Below are 24,234 nucleotides of genomic sequence, written 5' to 3' on the forward strand. Positions count from 1 at the left end.
TTTCTATTTCAAGTCCGGTTTTCAATTTATTCATTATACTAGGTTCACAAACGCAGTGGCACTAACTTTAGTTCTTCAGTAATAATAAGGTGCGATCGATCGGTTCTGCCTAGGTAATTTTCCTTGCCCAGTAACTAGAGGATTCAATGCGAAGAGTAAGACAATGCGGGTTTTCATGCACTTAGCTTAATGGTAGACTAGTTTTTTTTTTCACTCAGTTGCAACTAAAAGTATTCACAAATAATCGCGCAAGTTCCTAACCGACCTTGCCACCTTCTCTGTCATGCAAGTGGGGTTTACTTTTGACCAAAATGGGAAGAGTTCTTAAAGAGAGCAGAAAGACAGAGTGTTTGTGTTCGAAGGGAGACAAAAACTTTGGCGTTTTCAAAAACAAAACAAATATATCAAAACATACAATATGTATATACAAATTAGATATCAAATTATTGGCAAATCTGTTTCGTATTAATCAGTCATTATGTTCGTCGTTGAACGAAATTTTCTAAATATTTCACTCGGCTCTTGCAACAGTTTCATCAGAAATCAAGTCATTGTTATTGCCAAAATCTAAAAAGTTCGATCTGTACACATAGCGTATGCATACTGCTTTTGTCTACTGCTCGTCGTGTCCAATTATCTCGATGTCATCGGCCAGGGGACTCTCCACCGCCGGCTTGCCATTCTGTTGATTTGCGTCCAAATTAATCAATGACAAAGTCATTCTGCTGCTAAGAATGACCTGTAAATGAGGGTTTTAATGAGTAATATATATGTACCATAGGTGTCTTAGGAGCATATCCTTACGGCTGGTTCCTCGGCCGATCCGTTCAGCTCGGCGTCGTAGACCTCTTCGCGCTTGATCTGGGAGTCGGCTACCAAAATCTGAGACTCGTGGGCCAGGGCGCCTTCCAAGTAAATGGACTGCGGCTCTGGCAGATTTGCGTCTTCCAATTTGGACTGTAAAGGGGATCGGGAATTCATGAGTTTATATAGGGAAATAGTGTGAAAAAGAGGGTTAGTTAGTAGTCTTAAAAATAAATAATTATACAAAGGATTTATAACTTGAATAAGATAAAAGCAAGTTTTGAGAATAACCTCATTCTTAGAGGGAAATATATTTGGTTCTTTTAAAGCCTCCCAATGATTACAAATTTTAGTAATAAGTTACCATCTTTAAATTATAAAAAAATCTCTCCCTTCTTGAGAATAAATACACCGCTCATTTACAACTAAAATCTCCAAACTCGTACTGGATACAGTACGTATGAGTGATATCTTCAGAAAATGTACTTGTTTTACAAGTTTATTAATATTTTAGAGAACTTTAAATATTCTGATGGCAAACCAGAACCATGGTACTCCCGTATATAGATAACTAAAAGCTCAGGAGTGTTAATTAAAAATTCATTTTCTATCTACATGAAGTAAGTTTTGTAGGTGTTTATGGAATGGGATAGCGATCAGTCATATCATATCGCTTTAACTTAGGACTAAGACACACATATATGCAGGTTACGGCTTGCTAGTTGGACTTGGGTGTGCGGCAGTGGCACTTACATGTTCGTTTGGTGCTCGGAAAACAGGCGTTGGAGGGCGTCCAGTCCACTTGTGGCCGCCCTCGCAACTGGCTGTTAACTCCATGCCCAGTACCTGAACCAATACATAGGCGATTATATACATCAACAGATCTACGAGTGCGATAATCTATATATATATAGTTTGCCCTGTGCCTACCGTTAGTTCGCGCTCAGCGCTCTGGTCGCGACGCCTCCGTTGCGTCCTGGTTCCCTTTGCTGCTGTCTCCTGCTCCGCATCCTGGTCGGTAGTGTTTGCATGTCCGTTGGAAAGGTTTTGCGCCTCTAGTTTTTCGTTGTCGTTTTGCTGCACACAGCACACAAAGAAAATGAATATATGTTAGAAACTCTATTGAAAGGCAGATGTTCAGGTCTAAGCAGTTCTTCTACAGCCTCAAAAAAAAACGTAAAATAATAAACGCATTATTAATTACTTCAATTCGTTGTGGTTAGGTGAAACGCAACAAAACTCATTAGTCGAAGGATCTTGGTTATAACAAACAAAAAGATTAAATAGTCGGATTCACGTGGGCATCCGCAGGAGTAGTGTTCAAGGATTGCCGTGCCGGACCCTTCTGGCGGCTTCTAACCTTGTTCGAATCGGATTCAGTGTCGCTCGTCGCCCTCTGCTTGTCTTGGCCGTTCAATTGCTCATCGGCAGCGTCTATCAAACCTTGTATGGCCGTTACAACTAGGAAAGGCCCGATATCAAGTCGGGATTCCCATTAACAAATTGAGTTTTACACATGAATGTGAGAAACATGGAAAACGTAGAACGACAGAGAGTGAGAATTGATATAAGTTGTGGTTTCCTTAGCTTAGACAATGGAATGAGGTTTGCGATTACTTAATTGGCAATGTGGTGTTTCGGTCTAGAGAAAGTGTTCGAAGTTCGAATAGAGTTCGAGAAAGGCTTGCTTGAACCGTATAAAATATGTCCCCATCAAAATAGTTTAGTCGAGAGCACTCGGTGGGATGCAAACACATTCAGACAGTGGGTTTTGTTGTTAGTAAGCAGATGGAAGATATCGTACTACATCGCATGCCGACAGCAGACAAGCAAGGTTAGAACAGAGACAGAGACAGGACAGAGACAGAGTCCATGCACTGGTTAGAGAGAAGTGGGGGCCATGATAGTGGACAGAGAAGTGGGATGTCGGGGATCGGGCACGGGGGAAAACCATTCCAAGGGGTTTCAGCTATCCACTAGGAACGAAAACGTGAAAGTAATCTATTTGCTGGCTTGTACTTAGTTGTGGTCTGAGCTGTTGGTCTGATTTTGGTCTGTTTACTGACTGGTTTCTACATAAATAAAGTGAACTGAATGGTGGTTATTTTTGGCTTTTAGAAGTTTGGCTGCCGCTTGAGAAACTTCATGGCAATCATCTTGAAAATGAAAACACAAGAACAGGATAAAGATTAATAAATGATAGCGAACGGCGTTTGTTGGCCAACTAAACGTCACTACGGTGATGTTCGGCATGAATGTATCTGAATGGTTGAGGTGTATCTGTATCTTTGTATTTGTATCTTTATCTGTGTCCGGTGGTGGCGATGCTAACCTTCGCCTCGTACTGGTCGGTGTTCATTTCGGCCACCAGCTTGGCCATCGCCCGCTCCGTGCTCTCGAGCTTCTGGCGCAGCTTCTCGATCTCCATCAGCTGCTCGGCCTCCTTCTGCTGCTGGTGCTGCTTCAGCGAGCTGGACAGGCTGCTGGCCACCTCGGTGGCCGACAGGCTGGCGTTGTAGAGCTCCTTGCCGGTGTCCTTGGCAGCCGGCGACTTCACGGCGACGGCTCTGGTTCCTCCTCCTATAAAATTGGCGTACGATTTGGCTTTGAGATTGATATTCTGGGCCGAGACTAACTAGAGAGACTAAGGGTATTTACACACACGGGGAGAAGTGGCACGAGAGTAACAGAACATATTCAATGGGAAATGATTCGGATCCGGATTCGGGGTTAGTAAATACGTATACATATATGGCACAACATCTAGAGTAAGTACATCTACAACGTAACTAATAATAAAAATACATTGTGGCTAAGGTACTAAACCAAATGAGGAGGACATATTTCAAAAATCAAGAGGCGGCCTCCGCCGAGGTCTAGAAACTCAAGATGTGAACGGATGCGAAACTCTACGGTCATCGGAACCATCTATCTGGCTTACTTGTCTGATGCTCGCGCCAGCCTGATCGCAGGTGGGTGTGCGTGTGGTGTACGGGTGTGCGCAGGCGGAAGCAAAAAAGTACAAAATGGATTTTTTGTTTTGGTTAGCTTTGACTTCAGAATTGAGCAGTGGCTATGAGTTATTGTATTCCTTTTTTTTGTGATGAGCTACCAGAGTAATTTTTCCATGGACGAAACTCACCCAATTTGCTGCCGCCCAAATCCTCCACCTGGCTGTGGTTCTGCTGCCCGAAGACCTCCTGCCGGAAAGCGGGATCCGAGGGAGCCGGTCCGTAAGGAGCATTTGGTATTTGCTTTTTGAACATAATCTTTGGGTGAGAAGAGAATAGGGATTAGTTTGCTTAATTCTGCTGTCAAGTTGACATGAAGTTACCTTCATTATCGTGTAGCCAAAGAACACCACGATTCCGATGGTATACAGTGGCATTAGGAAGCCCATGCTACTGCCTCGCTGTTGTGGTTGATGCAGAGCTCCGGCTCCCATAGGCGGTCGCATGCCAGGAATGGGTCCAGGCTGAGAAGGATTGGATATTAATAAATAAAATGTGTTATTATGAATTAAAAGTAATGATGCCCTAAAATAACAACTTAAAGTGAGTTTTTTACATTCTGTGCATATTTTACTATATCATTACATAAATTAGTAGTTTATGTTATTGAAAAATTCATCTTAAATCAAGGGAAAATCTTCATAGACAAATATTCTTTGGGATATCCCCAACAGGTAAGGAAACATAGCTCTTGAGCGATCATAAAAATCACGTATCCGCCCCATGTTTTCTTGACATGTTCAGCATACCAGCTGATTTGTTCTCTTCGATTCTGGCGACGAGAGCAAACCCAAATGGAACTGGCGCATCAAATTTGGCACAAGTTCAATATGTACATTCTGCCGCGCTCCCACTCATCCTTTACAGTTTGCTTTTTGTGTTTTCTTTTGCCCTGTCTTGTGTCTTGTGTGTTCTGCCTTCAATTTGCGTGCAGTGTCATAAAAACAAAACCCAAATCCAAATAAAATAAACGTTGGCTATTTATAAATGAGTTCCAATGCGAGCACGGATGTCTCATCGGCACCATCAGCATAATAGCGGCGACGAAAAATATACACGAGTCCGAAATGCGAAATGCGGTTTGCCAAACGGATCTTGGACTCCAAAGAATAATGCAAATCGCACAAAACTCACCCGTCCGTCGACGATGCGCGGAGGCGGATTGCTCGGCGAGCTCTTCCGCTCCAGAATCGGAACCGTGGGCGTGGCAGGTATGGCGCGTCCGCGTTCACGCATGGCCTGATAAATGGATTCCGGGTGCAGGTGGGCTGGACGTTCCTGGCGCAGGCCTAAGAAAGATATCATTTTGATTAATTGGACGTGAATTTTCCTGGAACTTTGTCAGAAAAAAACACAAAATTGTGTTAGCAAAAGGCAGGTGCAGTAGACAAACGTAAAGGAAAATTGAGGAAAAACATTAATAATAATATTAACATATTTAAAGGGTAAAGAAAATTAATATAAAACAATTTTATATTTTAATAACTTTATATAAGACGTATTAATTATTAATGTATATTTTTATTAGGACAAATTTATTGTTATTGAAGTCGTTTAATGTTACTTTTGTATACAAAAACTTTGTTTACAAGCAAAACATCTCATCGTATTAATAAAAGCGTATTAGAAAACACTTATCATATGGAAATATTTCAATATCTTATTAATAAAAAAAATTATATTTCTAATTGTTATTTGTAATTAAAAATGCTTGAAACAAGGGCACACAATTTATAGATGCAGGATGCAAGCACCTGGCTTGTGGGGGATACGCCTTTGCTCCCACTTTTTGTGGTTTTACCAAAGCAAACACAGTGGGTTAATGGATATGCCAGATTGCTGGGGGCCACCTACTAATTTCGCCCGTATAGACGTTGATCTGTTTTCGATACAAATGCGGGCCAAAGGGCTCAATACTGTCCTTCTTCGAGATATTCACGAACTGCTCCCTGTCAAGAACGACGTCACAACAGCCTACACAACATCAACAGCCAACACAAAAGCACACACCCACCGAAGTGATGCGGGAATAAACAAAAGAGTATAATAATAATAATGATTAATAAATAAAAATGAATGTTTTTAATATAAGAATAAAAAGAAATATTTAATAAAATAAATAAAGTAGAAGGATCAACGAGGCTAACAGATAGAAGATTGCAATGCAGAGATCAGTTCAAACTTCAAACCATTTCCTCTTTTACATATAAAGATGTAATTTGAAAAATAAAGCCTTGAGAATATAAATTAGGTTAATTTTTTTGTTTTAAAATAAATATAACTGTATCCTAAGTAGTTTCCTGAAAGAATTTGGCAATGGAGAGATCAGATTCTAAAAAGTATTCCTTTATTTATAATTATGATAATGGAAAAACAATGTCCCTAGGATACCCCGTACCTGTGATTGAAAACAAAGTTTTATGAAAGTTAATAAACACAGACACACGGACTAATGATGCTGATCAATGCATAGCAGACTTCTGTTCAAGGTTATAACACCCAAGAGTACAATAGCCAACTTATATTTTTGTTACCTCTAACCCAGAAATCAGAAAACTCACCTCCCGGTCCTCGCTGATCCTTAAAATTCTGCTTCGCTGGCGCTGGCGGAACCCCGCCGAACATCATGGGGTGGAAGACCTTTGGCCAGAGAATGGCAATGCATCCGATGACGGTCACAATGATCAGGGCCGTCTTTTTGGGGGTCATCTGGCCCTCCTCGCCGGCGGTGGCGTGCGACGGGCGCTGCTTCGACGTGGCTGTCGCAGGCATTTCGATTGAGATTCAATTGGGATCTACCGTGGGCTTCCGATTCGTGTGGCTGTGGTGGCTATTAAAGCTAAGTCCTAAGGCAACTCTGCTTCGGTATTCCTGATCTGTTTGGTTCGTTGGTGGCAAATCTCTGCAAGCTATGTGTGGTAGTTCCAGCTTTCGGTTAACTTTGACTTTGGCTCATGCTGGCTGTTTCGATTCTGTACGTTTAAAGCATTATCTGAAAGATACATAGATCCATTATGTGGTTACACGCTTCAGTTCACATCACTGGGCACGCAAACATTAATTCTTGGCCATAGTGTGTGTATACATTTGAATATTGTTGCGGGAAAACAAAAAAAGTTTATTACATAAATAGCGGTCCCGATATTTTTTATTTTTAGCTCGCGCAATTCGGTCTTCTCGGCCCGTCTAATAATTCTTTATTATTTTCACTTTTCTTTGCACACACACAAATCACAAATCACACACAGGGGCTCTTCGCAATTAATGTCCGCATAAATAATATTGAATGCTACTCATTCTCCAAAAAAACGATTCAATCTCGCTATGGACACCACTTCCTGGACCAGGGGCTGGGCGGTGCGAGTGCTTACGCAAAGTTTGAATGTTGTTCCCGAACTGGCCAGGCAAATTTTTGAAACTATTAGCGAATTTTCGCAGATCAGATCTGAGGCAGACCCGACACGACGACCCGACGAAAGCCATTCGGCTGTTCCGTCGCGGCGCTTTTCCCTCATAAAAGTCGTGGCATTATTTTCCCTTATATTCGCCGTCTTGGCCGGATCGGGCCGAGTGATGATGAGTGCGACAAAGTGATTTGCAGCTTGGGCCTGCACCGGGAATTCGGTATGCCCGAGAGCTCTCTCTCCTAGCACATAAATATACGATAGCGGCTAAGACATTATAGTCGAAAGAATTCATTGAAATACAGATTTTTTGTTAAATGCAATAGATATTTTTAAAACATTTAATTTGGGCTTGTTTATAACGTAATACTTTAAGAAACAGATTGTTATTCTAGGGTTTGGTTTTCTTTTCATAAATGTGCTGGCAGAAAACTGGCAGATAATTTTGCCAATTTGCAAGTCAAGGCTTTGAAAATTAGTGGTAACTTGTAACCGATGTTAAGTAAGAGGTGTTGTTTTAAGCTAGAATAGCTTCCCTATTTTCAATTCACAAATCAATTTCCTATATTCTTGAAAACCATATTTTTTTTATTTCTTAACTTTTTAGGCACAATTTGGAATATATCAATCTTAAATTTATTAAAAATAGCTCAAAATAGTTAAAAAAAAAAAAAAAAATGAAATATTATTATTAGCACAAAAGCAAAAAGCTATTCAATATTTTATAATTTATTTATTTTGTATTTCTTCCTGTTCTGTTATTTTATTTAAATTCTCATTACCGTTACTATACATATAGTTAATATTTTTTATATTTTGCAGCAATTCAATATTTTTTATTATTTATTTTATATTTCTTCTTGATGGTTAATAGGTTCTGTTATTCAATTTCAATACTCATCACCTCTTTTGTATATTTACTTATGTGAACTATACATATAGTTAATATTTATTTTGCAGCCTCAATATTTTATTATTTATTTATTTTGTATTAACAACTTCCTATGGCTAATATATGCTGTTATTTTATTTAATTAAAAGTAAAGACAATTCTCATCACCTCTACTGTATATTTACATATGTGACTATACATATAGTTAATATTTTTTTTATATTTCGCAGCTTTTGCGCTCTTGTTATCACACGCGAGCGCCAAGAGATACACGCCAAATATACACATTTGCGAGTATTATGGCTTTTCCATTTCGCTTTCAAACGCACTGAATGGCACTGGGCGAAAGTAAAACTTTTTAGCCGTGCTTTGCTGATTTTCTTTTATAATGCTGCATCTCTTCATCTCAGCGGGCACCCGGATTTTTCTTTTTTTTTTTTTATGCTTTTCTCGGTGTTGAGTGTTTGGGCCAAGAGCTTCCATGCTCTCGGCATGACCAATTAGTGTTTTTATTTTTGGAGGCACGGCATTGTAAGGGGGTTCAATGTCGTTTGGTTTAAAAGGTGTACTCATCACTTATTTTTAAAATTATGAATTGGAAGCGTTGACATTGGGGTCCTTGGCATTCCTCTAGTCATTTCGAAACACAAAGTTTATTTAATATTTACCAGTTTCGTTGGTGTACACGCTAAGTTTAATTTAAGATTCGTTCCTTATCTAATTAAGGCTAATTTCAAACTGTTTGTTTGTCGTTATAAGTTTCTCTGCCAGAAAGCAGTGGCAACAATAATTGATTTTTCCGAACTGCCAAACGGACCATTTCAAATTTTTCGCGTAACAGCTGTGAAATACCGTGAGGCAGTGGGACCAGTCTGCTTCAGGGAACAGTGGTGGACATTATATTAGCATACTTGTAATAAATTTTTAATTTATAATTAATAAAAAATATATATATAAATAATTGTCTTAAAAATAAATAAAAACAAGATAAAAATTACAATAAAATTAGTTGAGATAGTTTATAAAAATCTCCTCTCAGATATCCTGATAAAAACAATAAAGCTACTTCTGCCATCATTACTAATTTTAATAAATTGCTTTCGTTTTATATTAGGATTAAAACAAGAAATGTTTTAAGCATGGATATTTGTTAGAATTTTTTGAATTACCGTTTCGACTTCCACTACGTCAAATTTGTAGTGAAGTGTAGACCATTCAAAATGTCGATAGGTATGCCACGGTGGAAATATGCAATTATGGTTAAGAAATCGGGATTCTTGCAAATCGACTTAAGGTCACACTGTGCTTTCCTTTGTGTTATAAAATTTACAATTTATAAATACGCATTTTCCGCTGTCCCACCGAATATCACAGAGATTTTAAAGTGTAAAACGGACAACAAACTTGCTATCAAATCACTGGGATATCGAGGATAATCACGCACCTGGCGTGGCTGGTTTTTGTTTTCTTCCACGAAACTGGAGCCAACAATGGACAACGAGTCGTGGGCCTGTGCGTCGGTGGAGAAGGACTTGACCCGAGTGGTGACCAAGCTGGAGCAGCTGCACGAAAATGCCTCGGCGGACATCGGGGACATAGCCACGTTGATGTCTGAGCTGGTCAAGGTGTTGGGCAAGGCAGAGCAGGCGGTGACCACTTTGAACTCGAGCACACAGGTGAATGCGACTCCGGCCAGCGTGGACGATCCCATGGGCGACGGGGTTAGTATGCAGGTGGAGACGGAACCGACTGCCCCGCAGCGCCTTACCGAACGTCAGATGGAGATCATCAGGGATGCCATCGTCAAGTGCAATGATCGGGTGCAAAAGCTGTCGACGGACCACCGCGATCTACACGGCTCCATCTCGAAGATCGGCAAGGCCATTGACCGGAACTTCAGCGCCGACTTCACCTCCACCATGCGCGTGGACGTACTGCAGAACGAGGAGAACCTGATGCTGCTGAACAAGGCCATCGCCAAGCATTACTGCCGCCAGGGCATGGACGAGGTGGCCCGCACCCTGATCCGGGAGTGCAAAATGCCCGAGAATCATGCCCAGGATGTGTTCGACTCGGAGCGGGAGTTTGCCGCCATTTACAGCATGTGGGTAAAGATACAGAAGAGGGACCTTACCGACGCCCTCAAGTGGGCCAAGATCTACTCGCAGCAACTGAGCGACCGGCACTCGCTAATAGAGTTCCGGCTGCACCGCATGCGCTTCATGCAACTGGTGTCCTACGGCCTGGATTCGCAGCGCGAGGCCATCTGCTACGCCCGGATGAATTTCAAGAAGTTTGCGGTGCGCTACGAGCACGAGATAGCCAATCTGATGGCCAGCTTCATATATCTGCCGAGTGGCCTGGAGAACTCACCGTACAAGCACTTCCTGGGCCAGGAAATGTGGACCGAGCTATCGTTCATATTCCTCAAGGACGCTTGCCAGCTGCTGGGCATCAGCAAGAACTCGGCCCTGTCCGTCGTGGTGAACGCCGGATGCACTGCCCTGCCCGCCCTGCTTAACATCAAGCAGGTGATGCAGTCGCGCCAGGTGTTGAGCATGTGGAACGGCTGCGACGAGCTGCCCATCGAGATCGATTTGCAGCCAGAATTCCGCTTCCACTCAATCTTCGCCTGCCCCATACTGCGCCAGCAGACCTCCGAGGACAATCCGCCAAAGAAGTTGACGTGCGGCCATGTCATATCCAACGACGCCCTCCACAAGCTCAGCAATGGGCACATACTCAAGTGTCCCTACTGCCCCGTGGAGCAGAATGCCGAGGAGGCTGTTCGCATCTACTTTTAAGCAAAATCCATGTATTCGTCACCCTATGATAATCACCACTGCTTGCATAGCCTTTCGGTTCAGTTCGGCTCGGTTCGGGTAGTTTGAGGATCGGCCGGGATTGGGTATATCTGGGGTACCATGGGTTGGTCGGCCGGCTTTCCTTAAGGTTCATATTCATTGAAATGGCTTGCATAGATACGTGTTTTTAGGCAAATTCGCAGAGCGGAATCGAACTTCCTGTGCCGTGTTGTGTCCCACATCCTAACGAACCACTTAGTTTTAATTAAAATATATATATACTGTGTATTTAAAACCAACGGCTGATGGATTTTTATCTGAAATTTACGTTTAATTAAGTCCTTTAATTAAAAGTCATACAATCTAGTGCCTATGCTTGCGCTTGTGCTTATCGCTGCTGTGCTTCGAGGGAGGCGAATCTTCTCTTCGATTAGACCGCGAGGCGGAGGGAGACGTAGACCTTCGAGAGCTACGGGAGCTGCGCGCTGATCGCTCTGAGTAACGCCTCGGTGATCCAGACGAGCTACGCGACCTATGGCGCTTGGAGGATTTCGAGGAGCGGGAGTTGGTCGGCGAGTATTCGCGACGCTTGGCCTCTGCGTAGGGCGAGTGTGACCTTTTTAGAGTGCTACTGCTTGGCTGAGCAGGGCTTTCACCAAGCTTGGAGCTCTTTGATTTTGCGTGCAGGTAGCTCAAGGGAGAATCCACGGCAGAATCAGATCTGGAGTCCTGGAGGGGGTTTCGAAGACATTGAACACATTGACATTTTAGAAATGAAATAAAAACATACCTGCTTGAGCAAACGCTTGCGGAAATACTCCACTTGCTCTGCCACCGACCATCCGGGCTCCACTCGCCGCTTGCCCGACTCCAGTTCGTCCTGGTACTGAATGGCCTTGAGTTCAATCTCCCGCAGCTTCTGACGCTTCTCATCGTTATACTTCTGGGAGTTGTCATCCTCGCTTTCATCATCGGAACTGAAAAACTTGGGCGGATCCGGGGGATCGAGTGTGTCCCACTTGCTGGTGGTAATAGCCTGGGCTTCCACTTGCTGCGGGTCAACAGTTTCCCATTTCGAAGGTATAAATCCTGGCATTTTAACGTGAGGCTTAGTTTCCTTTTCGATGGGGACACCATCAAAGTCCTCTTCAACTGGAATTTTATTGAATTTCTTGTTAGATCAAGTGGGGTTTTTGAATTATTAAACAGAGACTTACGAGGTACGCCATCTATTTCATCCAGGTATTCATCCTTCTTGGGAGTTCCTCGCTGTGGCGTGGCAGCATCTGGCAAGGCCCGCTTCAAGGCACTCTTGAGCAAGGCAGCACCGTCCAGCGGGACACCGTCCAAGTCCTCGTCATCCTTCTCCTCACCAGAGAGTGGGGCCCCATCGATATCTTCCTCCAAAGCCTCCTCAGATGGTGTTTCCTCTGCCTGAGGCGATGAACTAGCCGGCATTACATACTGAAAAAAAAATGAGGATAATAAAGAATAAATAATATTAATAAGACCATTGTAACGAACCGGTTTGCCCAGAAATTTGGCTCTTAGCTGAGCCATAAACTCCTTGGGATAGATTGTCCATTCCTCCCAGGTGCGAAGGACATTGCAGACTCTGGACTTGAAGCCCTCTGCTTTCAGGCGACTCTCAATGTTCGAGTAATAGCTGTGCAGATTTTCGAATATATCCATCAATTGTTTCTCCACGCTGAAGATAAAGTTTTCTTAAGAAAAAGTAAGAAAATGGTTAAGACTCTAAGAACTTACGACTTGCGAAAGAAAGATGCATTTGCCACCTTAACCGTGCAGTTGTGCAGTACATCTGAGATCAGATACAATCGAGCAATCTTCTTCGATGCCGGAGTCTTGAGGCTGCCAAGAGACTCGGCAATGCATTCGCATATTTCGTCAGCAGCATCGGCATGCTCAATGCAGAAGATCATGGCATCCCCGATGCGGGCCCGTTCCGGGGTTAGTTGTCTTATCAGATCCTCAAGACGATCACGTTGACTGTTGAAGAATGATAAGAATTAGGTAAGGGAATCCTCTCCCTAAATCCCGATACATACGCATTGGACAGGGCGCCCTTATGCACCACAGGAGCATCGGGATCCACCACTAGCTCATCGGGCATTCCCTGGGTATAGAAGTTGGCAATGGGTGGCTTCCAAACCGGCCCGTTCTTGAACATGCGAAACTCATTCTCTTTCCACTCATTGGGCGTGTCTCCCTGCAGCAGCGAGAAGAGCTTCCACCGGTAATAAATGTGAGCGGGACTCTCGTTATCAAACAGAAACGAGAACAATGGATTCTCCATTTCGCGTATCATGATTAAAGCCTCAAACATGGGTCCCTCGCGAATGACGAACTCGATCATGCGATGAATAACATTGAGCACGGCCCTGTTTAAATTCAAGTAATCATTAAGTTTCTATAAAATGCATAATTCCTTGCAAGGTGTCCTTACTTCTCTGTGGGAATGTGGACCTTGACCACGCATTTGGAGAGAATCTAAAAAAAATCCAAATTTATATGCAATTTTCTGAAGCTAAAAAAACTCTTAAATGCTCACCCTCTCCATATTCTCCTTGTCCTCATCTTTATCAAACTCCTTGTAGTTTTTCTTGGGCAGAACATCAGCTTCGCTTGGCGGTGGCTGGGCATTAAAAGGCAGGCCAGATGGTGGCGGCGGAAGTGTCATTTCCAGCAATGCTTGTGGGGCAAATATGGGAGTGTTCATTATGGGCACAGTCTTGCCTATTAAAAGAACGGAAAAAAGATAATTATTATGGTAATTGTTCTCCGAGGACATTTTAACCCTTACCCCATCCCAAACGCATTTCATAGCCCATAATGTAGCGACCGTTGAGTGTTCTCAGCGCCCGTTCGGCATCCTTGCGACTCATGTAGGCCACAAAGCCACAGTTGCGACCTCTCTGCTTCTCCTCCTCGGAACGCGGCCACATAATCTTGATGCTGGCCAAGGGACCATAGCGCCCAAAGATTTCCATGAGCTGCTGTTCGGATATCTTGGGATTCAGGTTGCCCAGGTAAAGGTTGGTGGTGTTTGGATCGCCGGTATCGAAGGATCCAGAGTCCCGTGAGCTGTTCGAGGCCTGGGAGGTGGTGGTGGAGGCACTGCTGCTTGGAGCTGCAGCCGCTGGCTGCTGTGGTGGTGGGGCATGGGACACGGCCAGGTGTTTGTACTTGTGTCGCTCTTCTCGTTCCTCTTGGATCCTGAAATAATAGCTTCTATTAAGAGGCTTCACTTGGACACTACTAAATGTTTGGTTTACTGTCTCAGCTCCTCCTTGAACAGCTCCAAGTTGCTCTTCTTCTTTTCCTGGTTTTTCTTCTTCAAGGGTCCTGCATCCTTTTTGAGATCCGAGGCCAGAACTTTGGCATATTCCTCAGCCTTCTCAGCGGAGCTCTTCTCCAGCAGCTTGGAGCCGGGCTTATAGAGCTTTCCCTTCTCCGTCTTGTCCTCGCGCCGCGATCCTGCATCGTAAGTGCCGGCTTTGACCCACACCTTGGAGGAGGGTGTGGGCGCGTCTTGGAACGTCTCCACGAACTCAACAAAGGCCTGAAGGAAGGAGAACCATAGGAGAACCGGTCTTGGCAGAACAGGCTTTGGCACCCAATACTTACATGTGCCGCAGCAGCCGCATCCTCCTTCTTCTTCTGCTCCTCGATTTCCTTCTTGGACAACTGCCGCTTCGAGAACGTGCCCACCGTAAAGGCCTCCAGCTTTTTCTCGCTTATCCGCTGAAAATCAAAGCTCTCGGTTTGGCTGTTGGATTGCAGATCTTCGTGGGGCTTACCTTCAAGCTGGCAGAGGCAGCTGCAGCCACCGCCGCCGGTTCCTTCGGTTTATTTGTTGGCTTGCTCATTTTCCGACTGTTTAATTCTGCATTTTCCGGAGATACAGCGAAAATGCCAGCTAGTGTGGCCGAAGGGGGAGAGCAGCAGCAGTATGACCGTTCGCCGCCACTCACGCACGACACAGCGATAGCTGCAGAAGTTCCATCGCCAACGCAGCGCTATGTAAATTACTACTTTTTATTATAGTTTTATTTCCCTAAATAAATGCAAAATGGACATCTGCCGCCTGTGTTTGCGCGGGGTAAGCGGTGCCCAGATGTGTCTGCAGATCTTCGATGCGGGCTCTGCGGACAACAAGGTCGCGGAGGTGCTGCGACAGCACTTCTGGTTCGAGGTAAGGCTGCCTGCCCTCACCTCACCCATTTACCTATGTATTTACCCCTTGTGCGTTTTCACGGGACTCGCCTCCCATATCTGGTATGATCCTGATCCGATCTCTACCCGCCCGCAGGTGCTGCCCAACGACGAGATATCGAAGGTCATCTGCAACGTCTGCTGGACGCAGGTGTCCGAGTTCCACCAGTTTTACGTGTCCATACAGGAGGCCCAGGTCATTTACGCCACCACCTCCAAGTTCAAGCAGGATCCGGAGATGGTGAACACCTCCTGGCCGGAGGAGGTCCTAATGCCGGCCGATGTCCTAGCCGTGGACAACGATGTCAGTGCCCAGCTGAACGTGAATCCACTGGATGAGCTAGATCTCGGCCAGAGCCTGTCCCCGGAAGACAGCAAGGTGGACATCAAGACCGAGCGAGAGACCCCTGAATTGGATTTCGGGGCCGAGGATACAAACAATGATGATCGCGACGAGGACTATGAGGACGAGAACGAGGATGATGATGGCGACGATGGCGAGGACCTGATTGTAACCAGAAGTGGTCGCAAACGCAAGCGTGAGGTGGCCAAGCCGGCCAAGACGAAACGGACCGGAGTGGCGGGCAGGAAGGTCAAGGACAAAATTGTGGCCAAGCGCGGACCAGCCAAGAGAATATTTAAGATGGAGCGTCTACCGCCGTTCTGCAAGGAGGATGAAGAGCTAATCAAACGCTACATAGTCATGGGCTGCGAGCTGTGCATTTTTCTGGCCGAGGACTTTGACGGCATCCGCGAGCACTTCAAGGAGAAGCATCCGGACGAACGGCCGTACATCAAATGCTGCGGGCGGAAGCTCAACAAGCGCTGTCTAATCCAGGAGCATGCGAGGAGGCATGAAAACCCCGAGTACATCAAGTGGGTCTTGGCTTTGTTCCTCTGTCAAACTTGGCTTTAAATTATTATCCTTCTCTCCAGATGCAAGGACTGCGGCAAGGTGTTTGCCAACTCGAGTGTTCTGCGCGCCCACTGGCTGGTCCACCACGTGCCCGACGAGGAGTGCGATTTCCAGTGCGAGGACTGCGGCAAGCGATTCTCGCGCCGCAATCTGCTCGAGCTGCACAAGGGCTCCCATGTGCCTGTGAACGAGCGCAAGTTCATCTGTCCCCAGTGTCCCAAACACAATGCGTGCGTATAACCTTCCCTCCCTCCTGAACAGTACTCTAGATCCTTTTCTCTCACAGTTTCGCCACGGAGTACCACATGCAGGTCCACATCAGCATGCAGCATCGCAAGGCGGCCAACATCTGCCACGTCTGCGGCAAGACCATCAAAGATAAGGCCGTTTTCGAGAAGCACGTTCGCCTGCACTTCGAGGAGAGCGGACCGCGCATCAAGTGCCCGCGTCCAGACTGCGAGAGCTGGCTGAAGGACGAGGACAACCTGAAGCAGCATTTGAGGCGCCACAACGACGAGGGCAAACTGTTCATTTGCGCCGAGTGTGGCAAGAGCTGTAAGAACTCCCGGGCGCTGATCGGCCACAAGCGCTACTCTCATTCGAATGTGATTTACACCTGCGAACAGTGCGGCAAGACATTCAAGAAGGACATCAGCCTCAAGGTAGGAACAAAGGTGTTTCGAATTCTCATTCGACATTAACGAACATTGTCTGTCCTTGCAGGAGCACATGGCCCAGCACACTGGCGAGCCCCTGTACAAGTGTCCCTTCTGTCCACGAACATTCAACTCCAACGCAAACATGCACTCGCACAAGAAGAAAATGCATCCGGTTGAGTGGGATATATGGCGCAAGACGAAGACTGGTAGCTCCCAAAAGATCCTGCCCAGCGCCCAAGTGGCTCAGATGTTCAGGGACGATGCCGATGCCACAGCTATTGCCAATGACTATTCAGCTTAGGCCAAGGAACGCTTAAGGATATCGTTGCACGGAACCATTGCTTAGTTTTTGATTTACCTTACCCCTTGTTTAAAAACAGAAAATATACCATAGGACTTATTTGAAAACCGGTCTTTCTTTAGGAGGGTCTTCAGGAAAAATTAAAAAAAAAAAAAAGAACGTCTATTAAGCTATTCACAAGTATTTATTCTAGGTGAAAGGTTACAAAGGACAAAAATAAGTGCAAATATAATTTAAATGGGAACAGACGACTAACTATTAACATTGCTTAGTTCTGGAACATTTTGATGACTACATTTAGAACAACTCACTTAAACATACCTAATTCTAGAGAAGACGATTATGACTGCACAGCAACGCCATTAGAGCCATGTCGCGCACCTCCAGCGTAACGCGGCCGCGGTGCATCGTTAGAAGGTACGAGTCCTGCAATCGATGCGTCAAGTAGAGCTCCGACGACTCCTGCATCACCTCCAAGGCTCCCTGAGTGACCCTCATCCCTGCCTCGTAGCCAGCCAACTGAGTGAGAATTTCTCGTACCAATCTCGAGAACGGCAACCGGGGAATTAGCAGGCCAGCATGTGCCTGAAGCCGACGGATTTCTCGCTCCATTTTTAACCTGTGGTTTACTGGTCTGCCCATCTTACGTCTCTGAGCTCCACTGGCATTGACTTTCGCTGCTGCCTGTGGCTGGGCAATACTTCTCTGCTGCGTTTGAGGAGTCCTCGTGTTCTGAGGAGTCCGCAGTGATCGGGACACCGGCGAACGATTTTCGATGTCTTCTTCGCTGGTGGCGGTCCGGTTAGCTGCTCGGGTTCTTCGAGCTGTTGATGTGTCCTTGCGCATCGTCGAGCAGCGTCGATTTCTGGCGTCCTCCAGTGTTAGGCGGCTGGTGGTGAATTCCAGGCCATAGTCTGTGACATTATCATCATCCTCTGGTGATTGGAAGGCTGAGTGGTCGTCGTCGACGTAGCCCGAAGAGGCTTTGGGTGCATTTACCGGACGCTTGGCAGCGCCTTTTTTCGGCGGTGGTCGCATACGTCAAATTGAACACTGGCACTTATAAAATAATAAAATTTGTTTGTTTTTGAAGGCTTCCCGCTTTTTTTTCTCCAGTGTGACCAAACTGAAATACCAAATAAAACTAAGCCTGGAAAATCTCGATGAAACTCTATCGATAACGCTTGAAAATCTCGATAATGCTATTATTTGCATTTGGTTGAAAAACATTCAAGTTTTTAAATCAACTTTTTATATTGACAGGAAAAATTGGATTTATTTCCTCTTTAGTGGAGTATTTTAACTTGTGGAATTCCAAAATTTTAAAATAGAATATTAAGAATAGAATTGATTATTCTCATTTAAATTATTTATTTTGATGTTTAATTTCTAATAATAATTCAAAATTTAACAAGTATAAAACTTATTGCAAAACTATTATTTTTTATACCCTTGCAGGGTATTATAATTTCAGTCAGAAGTTTGCAACGCAGTGAAGGAGACGTTTTCGACCCTATAAAGTATATATATTCTTGATCAGCATCAATAGGGGAATCTTTCTAGATATGTCAGGAAGAAATCGATTTTTTGGCCATTTTTGCAAAATTTTATAAGGGGTTACATCATTAAAATTATTGATTTTGATAAAAAATTGAATTTTCAAAATTTTTAAATGAAGTATGCAGATTTATTAACTGTAGAAAATCTCGCACAGAACAGTTTTCCGATTTAAAATTAATGCTCTTTTGGCCGAGTTATGATATTTTTAATTTTAAAAAAATCAAGAAGTTTTTTAATATAAAAAATCCGATTTTATAATACAAAATAATATTTTTCTAAGTCAAGGAATCATTTCCGACCCCATAAACCATATATATTCTTGATCAGCATTAACATGCGAATCTTTCTAGACATGTCCGGAAGAAATCGATTTTTTGGCCATTTTTGCGAAATTTGATAAATCATTAAAATTAGCAAAAATGGCCAACAATTTTGATTTCTTAAAATTTTAAATTTGGTATGCAGTTTTTTTAAATGAATAAAAACTAACACAAAACTGCTTTCCGAATCGAAAGTAATGCATTTTTGGCTTAGTTATGATATATTTTAATTGTTACCTGCAAGGGTATACAAACTTTGACTGGCCAAAGTTAGCTTTCTTTCTTGTTTTATTTTGAGCTTGATCAACAGACGAGATTACCTAGCTATAGTCTGTTAGTTGAAAAAGTGTTTAGCTTAAATTAAGAGTCAAATTACTCTGTTTTTTATTAGTGAAGTAGCTAAAATATAAAACTATCAAAAGTTGATACCTCTACTTTTATATTTGTTTTTTTAATTTTGTAAATATTGTAAACTAGAAACAATACAATTGTTCAAAAATGTTACCAATATTTATGATTTATAAGAATATTCTTAAAGGACTTTTAGAAAGGTTAACTAACTAATTAGCCCTAATCGAAGAGCTTTATTGAGCTGAGAATAGAACTTTTAGACCCCTCAAGGCAAATTTTCTTGTACCCCATTAAACCCATCTTTAGAAATGATCCATTCATCAACCCTTCCAGAAACACATAACGTTTAATCTTTTGTCAATATTTATACATATTATTTTATTTTCATATTTTTTCCAGTTGCTTTACATTTATATACATTATTAGCGCTCCTTGCGCTTGAACATGTTGCTGAGGCGTCGCTTAGGTGGCGAGTTCTGAAATTAAATAGCCGACAAAAATATAAGGAACAAATGGCTTCAGAAGGAATATTGAGAGATTTACACTGCTTTGGTTTTCCTATACCCAAGCCCGCACCAGCAGCGAAAACAGCGCCACAACGACCGAGAGTCCTGACACTACCAGGATCACTCGCTGCCACTCCTGGCAAGCAAAAGTCCGGAAGAGGGTCGAACACTCGACTGCCTGCAAATCCGCCACCCCGACGGTAGGCTGCACATGAAAAGGGGCCGCGGACGCCTTCCGCTTGCACAGCTCTTCGAAACGACAGTCTCCCACCTCACTGCTCTCATTGCCCGGGGTCCACTTGGACATGTTGTCAGCCTCGAACTGCTGTACCTCCAGCTGCAAGGAATCGTCCACCTTAAAAGTAACGCCTACAACGGATCTCCTTCCTCTTCCATCGTCCAGCACCACCGTATTTCCCATCAGAATTTGGGAAGGCCTCCCCGAACAGGAAATGCGATCGGATAGGCGAACCTGGTCGAGGGGTCGGTCCTGATCGAAGCGGGCCATCCGCTCCCGATTCATTTTCCGCCGCTGACGCATCCGCTCGCCAGAAATGCCTAACTTTGGCGTACCGTTGCCATGCAGGTAAAGCGGAAGGCGAGCTTGGCGTTTGGTGGTGGGTGTGACGGTGATCCTTCGGGTATTCCCTTGGGTCAGGGCTAGCAGCGCTCCATTGGACAGATGTGGAGTTGTCTGCTCTCCACTGTTGTCCACTACTTCAATCTGCTCTTCGTCCGAAAAAACCGTACCGATCAGACGCTGCCGATCATAGTAGGAGCGGCTCTTGCGAGGCGTCGACGTGCAAAACGCATCTGCCGTCTGACGCTGCAGCCTGCGGCGCTGCAACCTGGTCAATATAGTCGACCGCTTGCGTTGAGGCAGCTGTGGGAGATGCCAGGGTATTTGGTATTCGATTGTTGTTAACTTCCGGCTGCACTGAGCCACATAGAAGCGCACATTGACAAGGACGACAATAACAACAAAGCAACGAGATTGAAGACAGGCCACTACATATACACAAATTTCTAACATTCTATCAGTCTATAACATGAAACGGAACTAAACTAGGTCCCTTAATGAGATACTTCTGTTGTACTTCTTTTAGAAATTGCAAAAGATTTGTTGAATCACAAAGTACTAATAACGACAGCCTTTTAGAAACAAGAGCCGGAATATACTTTTCCGATAATATTTGAAACGCTTAACTCAGATCTGGTCTCAGAAATTTTTTTTTATTCGTCAGGTTTTCAAAATATTCGAAAAAAAGTGTAGAAAATACGGTTTTTGGATACTTTTGAGGTTCAGTAACTTCAATAAGTTTTATTTTTACTTAAAAATCGTAAAGGAATCTTAAAAATCTTTTCTTGCCTTAAAATTTAGGTTTACAAATTTGAAAAAAATATTCATTTTGGTCTTCCTGATATTGTCTTGAATTTATATAGATTTTTTTGTTCATATATTTTTGAGTATGAAGAATTTAACAGTATATATGGAAAAATAACGATATAAATTCACAAGACGATATCTGGAAGATCCATAAAGATTTTCCAAATTTTAAGAACTGATTTTGAAGAACAAGAACAGCACTTTTTGATAGCGTAACGTATTGAAGTTACAGCGCTTCAAAAGTATTTAAAAACTGTATATTTAGCATTTTTAAGATGAAAACCTGAGTTATAAAAAATTTTCTGAGACTGGATTCAAGTTCAGCCCAGCAAAAACTCTCGGAAAAGTATATTTCAGTTCTCGGTTCTGCGACTTTTTGAAATTTTGTCAGCCTGTGTAATGTATTCAGTAAACAAAAACTATCTCTAAACAAAATAGTTGCAAAATGTTCATCAATGGACTTATAAACGATTTAAATCTGGATAAATCTCCGCAAACGGACTCAGAAAACAACGTTTAGTGAATGAAAATGGCTGTTTACACCTTTCATAGGTCTGTCCACTAATGTATAAGGTAACCCATCCAATTTGGACTGCTATGTTTTAAAGTCACTTCTAAAAAAAAGTTTAAAATATACCTCAAAAAATTCCTCCTAGACTATATCGTGTTCGAGTGGGCACATGGGCATACATACACAATCTACCAACAACAACCAAAACATTGAATCTCACAATTCTACTTGTTTCCAGACGGAAACTTACCTCGTCCCGGGGCAGGCCGCTGCTGCCGACGCTGAACCGTGTTGTGAGGAATTTAAAGCGCGCCGGTGTCTTGGAGTTACTATTGTGGTCGCTGCAATCGCGCAGAACCTCACGCGGTGGCTCCGAGCTGCCAAAGGACAACCGTCCTCCGTTCTTGCTAGGCGTGGGCGGTCCAGGACGCTTGTAGTGGGTACCTATAGACTTTTTGCGTGTCCCAGTGCCCGTTGAGCTGAGCAGGGCGCACATGCTGTCATCGAGACTGTGGGGTCCATCCTACAAATGAATATACAAGAAATTACGGTTTATCTTTAAAATAAAGTAGGACAAATTAAACGATAGACAAGGACTGAATTGTTAATTACAACACATTATTAGTTATACAACAAAAATCAATAACCAGAAGACAGAACGGAACGAAGCGAAACGGATACTGCAAACACTGGACTTCACATTTTGGACGGGACAACTTTTCAGAAAGAGAGAAAATCTAGAGTGTTGTATTCTCAGAGAGAATCTGAACGTAGGCATGTTAAGAAAATATTCTGTATACATTTTTTTATGTCCTTCGGTTGTCCTTGCTTATTTACAAATCGAGTCATTAAATCTATTTATAATATTTTCAAAGACCTTGAGGGGGTCTTCAGAGTGTCTGGTATAAAATATTTCGTTTTGACGAATGCAGCAGCTACTTAGGCAGAGACTGATGGCTCAAGGACCCTCTACTTCCGTGAGCGATTGTGCCAGATTCGAGCCCATTGTGCCCTCTTGGCTGCTGGCTGCGCCTTCAAGGGTGTGCCGCTCGAGCTGCTCCTACTACCAATTGGTGTGCTGCTAGTGGCGCTAGTGCTTACTTTGAGATCTTCATCCTGGCTGCTTAGGTCGTACTGGGCGGCATAGGTGCTCTTCAAATGCGGCGGCTGCAATGAGTTTCGATAGTTCAACTCCTCGGCCCTGCAATACAAATTAAAAACAGTTTAGATAGGAAATATATATTATATTCTGTCATGGTCCACTTACGTTATGTCCGGAACCCGTCCCAGCTTCAGGTCCGTGAGGTAGGTATTGTTGAATACTTCGCCCTCTTCATCCTCCATTGTCAGATTGGAGGACGGGGCATTGGGTCTCTTAAATGGCTGCCAGTCGTCATTGCCAGCCGATGAGCTGGCATTGACCGTAACCAGATGGCTGGACGCAGGGACCTTGGTCGCGTTGACTGGAGGCTGCATCTGAAGGTGGCGTAGCTTTGTGCTTATAATGGCATGCTGTTTCTGCTGCTCTAGGATCTTATCGTTGAGCCGGACAATCTGGTTGGACAGCTTGCGCGTGTGCTCTTCGTATTTGACATTCTGAAAAGGGAACAGAATTATTAAACTATTCTTGAAAGTTTGTTTGATTTATTATTTGATTTTATTTTTTTAATTTAATTATTTAATTTATTTAATTTATTTTTTTATTTTATTTAATTATAATTACCTGCGCCGTCAGGGCTTCGAGCTCCGCCTTGTTGCTAGCCGCATCCCGCTCCTGCTTCTCCTTCATGCGAGTCACCTCCGCGGTGTACAAGGAGCGCTACATTTGGTGTGTATCAAGGACCAAAGCGTGGATACATATGTGGAGTGGGAGTGTGATGGAGACAAAAGTGAGGACAGCAATAACAAATGAAGCGCAGGCGCAACGTTTCAGAGAAGGCATGTGCTTGTTGCATATTTATTAAATATAAACTAGGTACGTAATTATACATACAATACAGAAACCGAATTCAAAGGTAAACAAACAAAACTACAAAATTATATAACATTACAGCTACAGGTCAGTCAAAGTCTAAAACTGACTGGGGTTGCGGTAGTGGAGCTGGAGGTCAACGTCATTGTGGTACAGAATCATATGCACGATGCCCATCAATACTGCCTGCGCGCTGGCCAGGAACAAGACCATCCGTGTGCTTATGCAGCGGCGGTCGCGACCACGGCGGCATTGAATGCCTGCATGCTGCCGGCGTGGTTGGTTCATGTTCCTGACCATTGACGCTGCTTCTGCGTTTGCTGCTATCATTGCCCTTGCTGCCCCTCCTGTGCCGCCGCTGTTCCCGATGACGCCAGGTGCACGCGGGTTGACCGACAAGTGCGTCTGGGTCTTCAGGCAGCAAATGGGAATCGCAGGGATTTGGGATCGAGGATGAGGATGGAGATTTATTCGGGATTGAGTTGTGTTTTCGATGGAATTGAATGGAGAGAGAGATATAGAGAGGGAAGAAATGATTTTAGATTCCATGTCATGGCAATTGATCTAAGAGTCTACATAGCAAGGCAGCAACATTAGACC

At 43.8% G+C, this 24,234-nt stretch overlaps 7 protein-coding genes across 27 annotated transcripts in view; 3 read left to right on the plus strand and 4 right to left on the minus strand.

The window, feature by feature from the left end:
* RIC-3 (RIC3 acetylcholine receptor chaperone) lies at nucleotides 1-8,915 on the minus strand. Of its 17 annotated transcripts, none has more exons than XM_017172225.3 (12): nucleotides 8,780-8,915; nucleotides 6,377-6,807; nucleotides 5,670-5,789; nucleotides 4,950-5,104; nucleotides 4,139-4,279; nucleotides 3,947-4,073; nucleotides 3,746-3,766; nucleotides 3,137-3,384; nucleotides 1,735-1,881; nucleotides 1,558-1,650; nucleotides 805-957; nucleotides 1-739 (listed from the first exon to the last, which is right to left on the minus strand). In XM_017172225.3, the coding sequence occupies exons 2-12, from the start codon at nucleotides 6,585-6,587 to the stop codon at nucleotides 614-616; spliced, it is 1,542 nt and encodes a 513-aa protein (XP_017027714.1). In that variant the 5' UTR covers nucleotides 6,588-6,807; nucleotides 8,780-8,915; the 3' UTR covers nucleotides 1-613. The 17 variants fall into 17 exon arrangements, 15 of the variants coding, with proteins under 15 accessions (XP_017027714.1, XP_017027715.1, XP_041632933.1 ...); XM_017172226.3 differs by lacking the exon at nucleotides 8,780-8,915 and adding an exon at nucleotides 7,187-7,289; XM_041776999.2 differs by lacking the exons at nucleotides 5,670-5,789; nucleotides 8,780-8,915 and adding an exon at nucleotides 7,187-7,291.
* LOC108078153 (CDK5RAP3 protein homolog) overlaps nucleotides 5,887-24,234 on the plus strand; it is a 27,212-nt gene continuing 8,864 nt past the window's right edge. Inside the window, exon 1 of the mRNA XM_070284614.1 lies at nucleotides 5,887-5,893. Coding sequence (XP_070140715.1) covers nucleotides 5,888-5,893 — 6 coding nt within the window. The 5' untranslated portion in view covers nucleotide 5,887. The remainder of the gene's footprint in view (nucleotides 5,894-24,234) is intronic.
* On the plus strand, nucleotides 9,397-11,214 carry Sou (required for meiotic nuclear division 5 protein souji). Its single transcript, XM_017171946.3, has one exon. The coding sequence runs from the start codon at nucleotides 9,602-9,604 to the stop codon at nucleotides 10,913-10,915; it is 1,314 nt and encodes a 437-aa protein (XP_017027435.1). The 5' UTR covers nucleotides 9,397-9,601; the 3' UTR covers nucleotides 10,916-11,214.
* LOC108078237 (U2 snRNP-associated SURP motif-containing protein) lies at nucleotides 11,235-14,894 on the minus strand. The gene is made up of 12 exons (XM_017171943.3): nucleotides 14,737-14,894; nucleotides 14,564-14,680; nucleotides 14,212-14,498; nucleotides 13,740-14,152; nucleotides 13,488-13,672; nucleotides 13,383-13,426; nucleotides 12,985-13,317; nucleotides 12,683-12,925; nucleotides 12,440-12,623; nucleotides 12,133-12,379; nucleotides 11,706-12,067; nucleotides 11,235-11,644 (listed from the first exon to the last, which is right to left on the minus strand). Exons 1-12 carry the CDS (start codon nucleotides 14,803-14,805, stop codon nucleotides 11,279-11,281), a joined length of 2,850 nt encoding a protein of 949 aa, XP_017027432.1. The 5' UTR covers nucleotides 14,806-14,894; the 3' UTR covers nucleotides 11,235-11,278.
* Nucleotides 14,923-17,134, plus strand: grau (grauzone). The gene is made up of 5 exons (XM_017171944.2): nucleotides 14,923-15,131; nucleotides 15,249-16,027; nucleotides 16,088-16,297; nucleotides 16,354-16,729; nucleotides 16,791-17,134. Exons 1-5 carry the CDS (start codon nucleotides 15,009-15,011, stop codon nucleotides 17,025-17,027), a joined length of 1,725 nt encoding a protein of 574 aa, XP_017027433.1. The 5' UTR covers nucleotides 14,923-15,008; the 3' UTR covers nucleotides 17,028-17,134.
* On the minus strand, nucleotides 17,193-18,148 carry LOC108078240 (histone H3-like centromeric protein cid). Its single transcript, XM_017171947.2, has one exon. It carries the CDS (start codon nucleotides 18,063-18,065, stop codon nucleotides 17,355-17,357), a length of 711 nt encoding a protein of 236 aa, XP_017027436.1. The 5' UTR covers nucleotides 18,066-18,148; the 3' UTR covers nucleotides 17,193-17,354.
* The window catches only part of mud (mushroom body defect), a 10,815-nt gene continuing 6,210 nt past the window's right edge, over nucleotides 19,630-24,234 (minus strand). Inside the window, exons 7-11 of one of the 5 annotated variants that reach the window (XM_017171916.3) lie at nucleotides 23,386-23,481; nucleotides 22,930-23,258; nucleotides 22,764-22,863; nucleotides 21,913-22,185; nucleotides 19,630-19,734 (exon numbers count right to left, since the gene is read on the minus strand). In XM_017171916.3, coding sequence (XP_017027405.1) covers nucleotides 19,681-19,734; nucleotides 21,913-22,185; nucleotides 22,764-22,863; nucleotides 22,930-23,258; nucleotides 23,386-23,481 — 852 coding nt within the window. In that variant the 3' untranslated portion in view covers nucleotides 19,630-19,680. Of the gene's footprint in view, nucleotides 20,648-21,912; nucleotides 22,186-22,763; nucleotides 22,864-22,929; nucleotides 23,259-23,385; nucleotides 23,482-23,576; nucleotides 23,634-23,672; nucleotides 24,046-24,234 lie in introns of those variants that run through there. The other 4 variants (XM_017171914.3, XM_017171915.3, XM_070283698.1 and 1 more) reach the window with 4 other exon arrangements.

The sequence above is a fragment of the Drosophila kikkawai genome, chromosome 2R (genome assembly GCF_030179895.1).
Source record: "Drosophila kikkawai strain 14028-0561.14 chromosome 2R, DkikHiC1v2, whole genome shotgun sequence".
NCBI lineage: Eukaryota > Metazoa > Arthropoda > Insecta > Diptera > Drosophilidae > Drosophila > Drosophila kikkawai.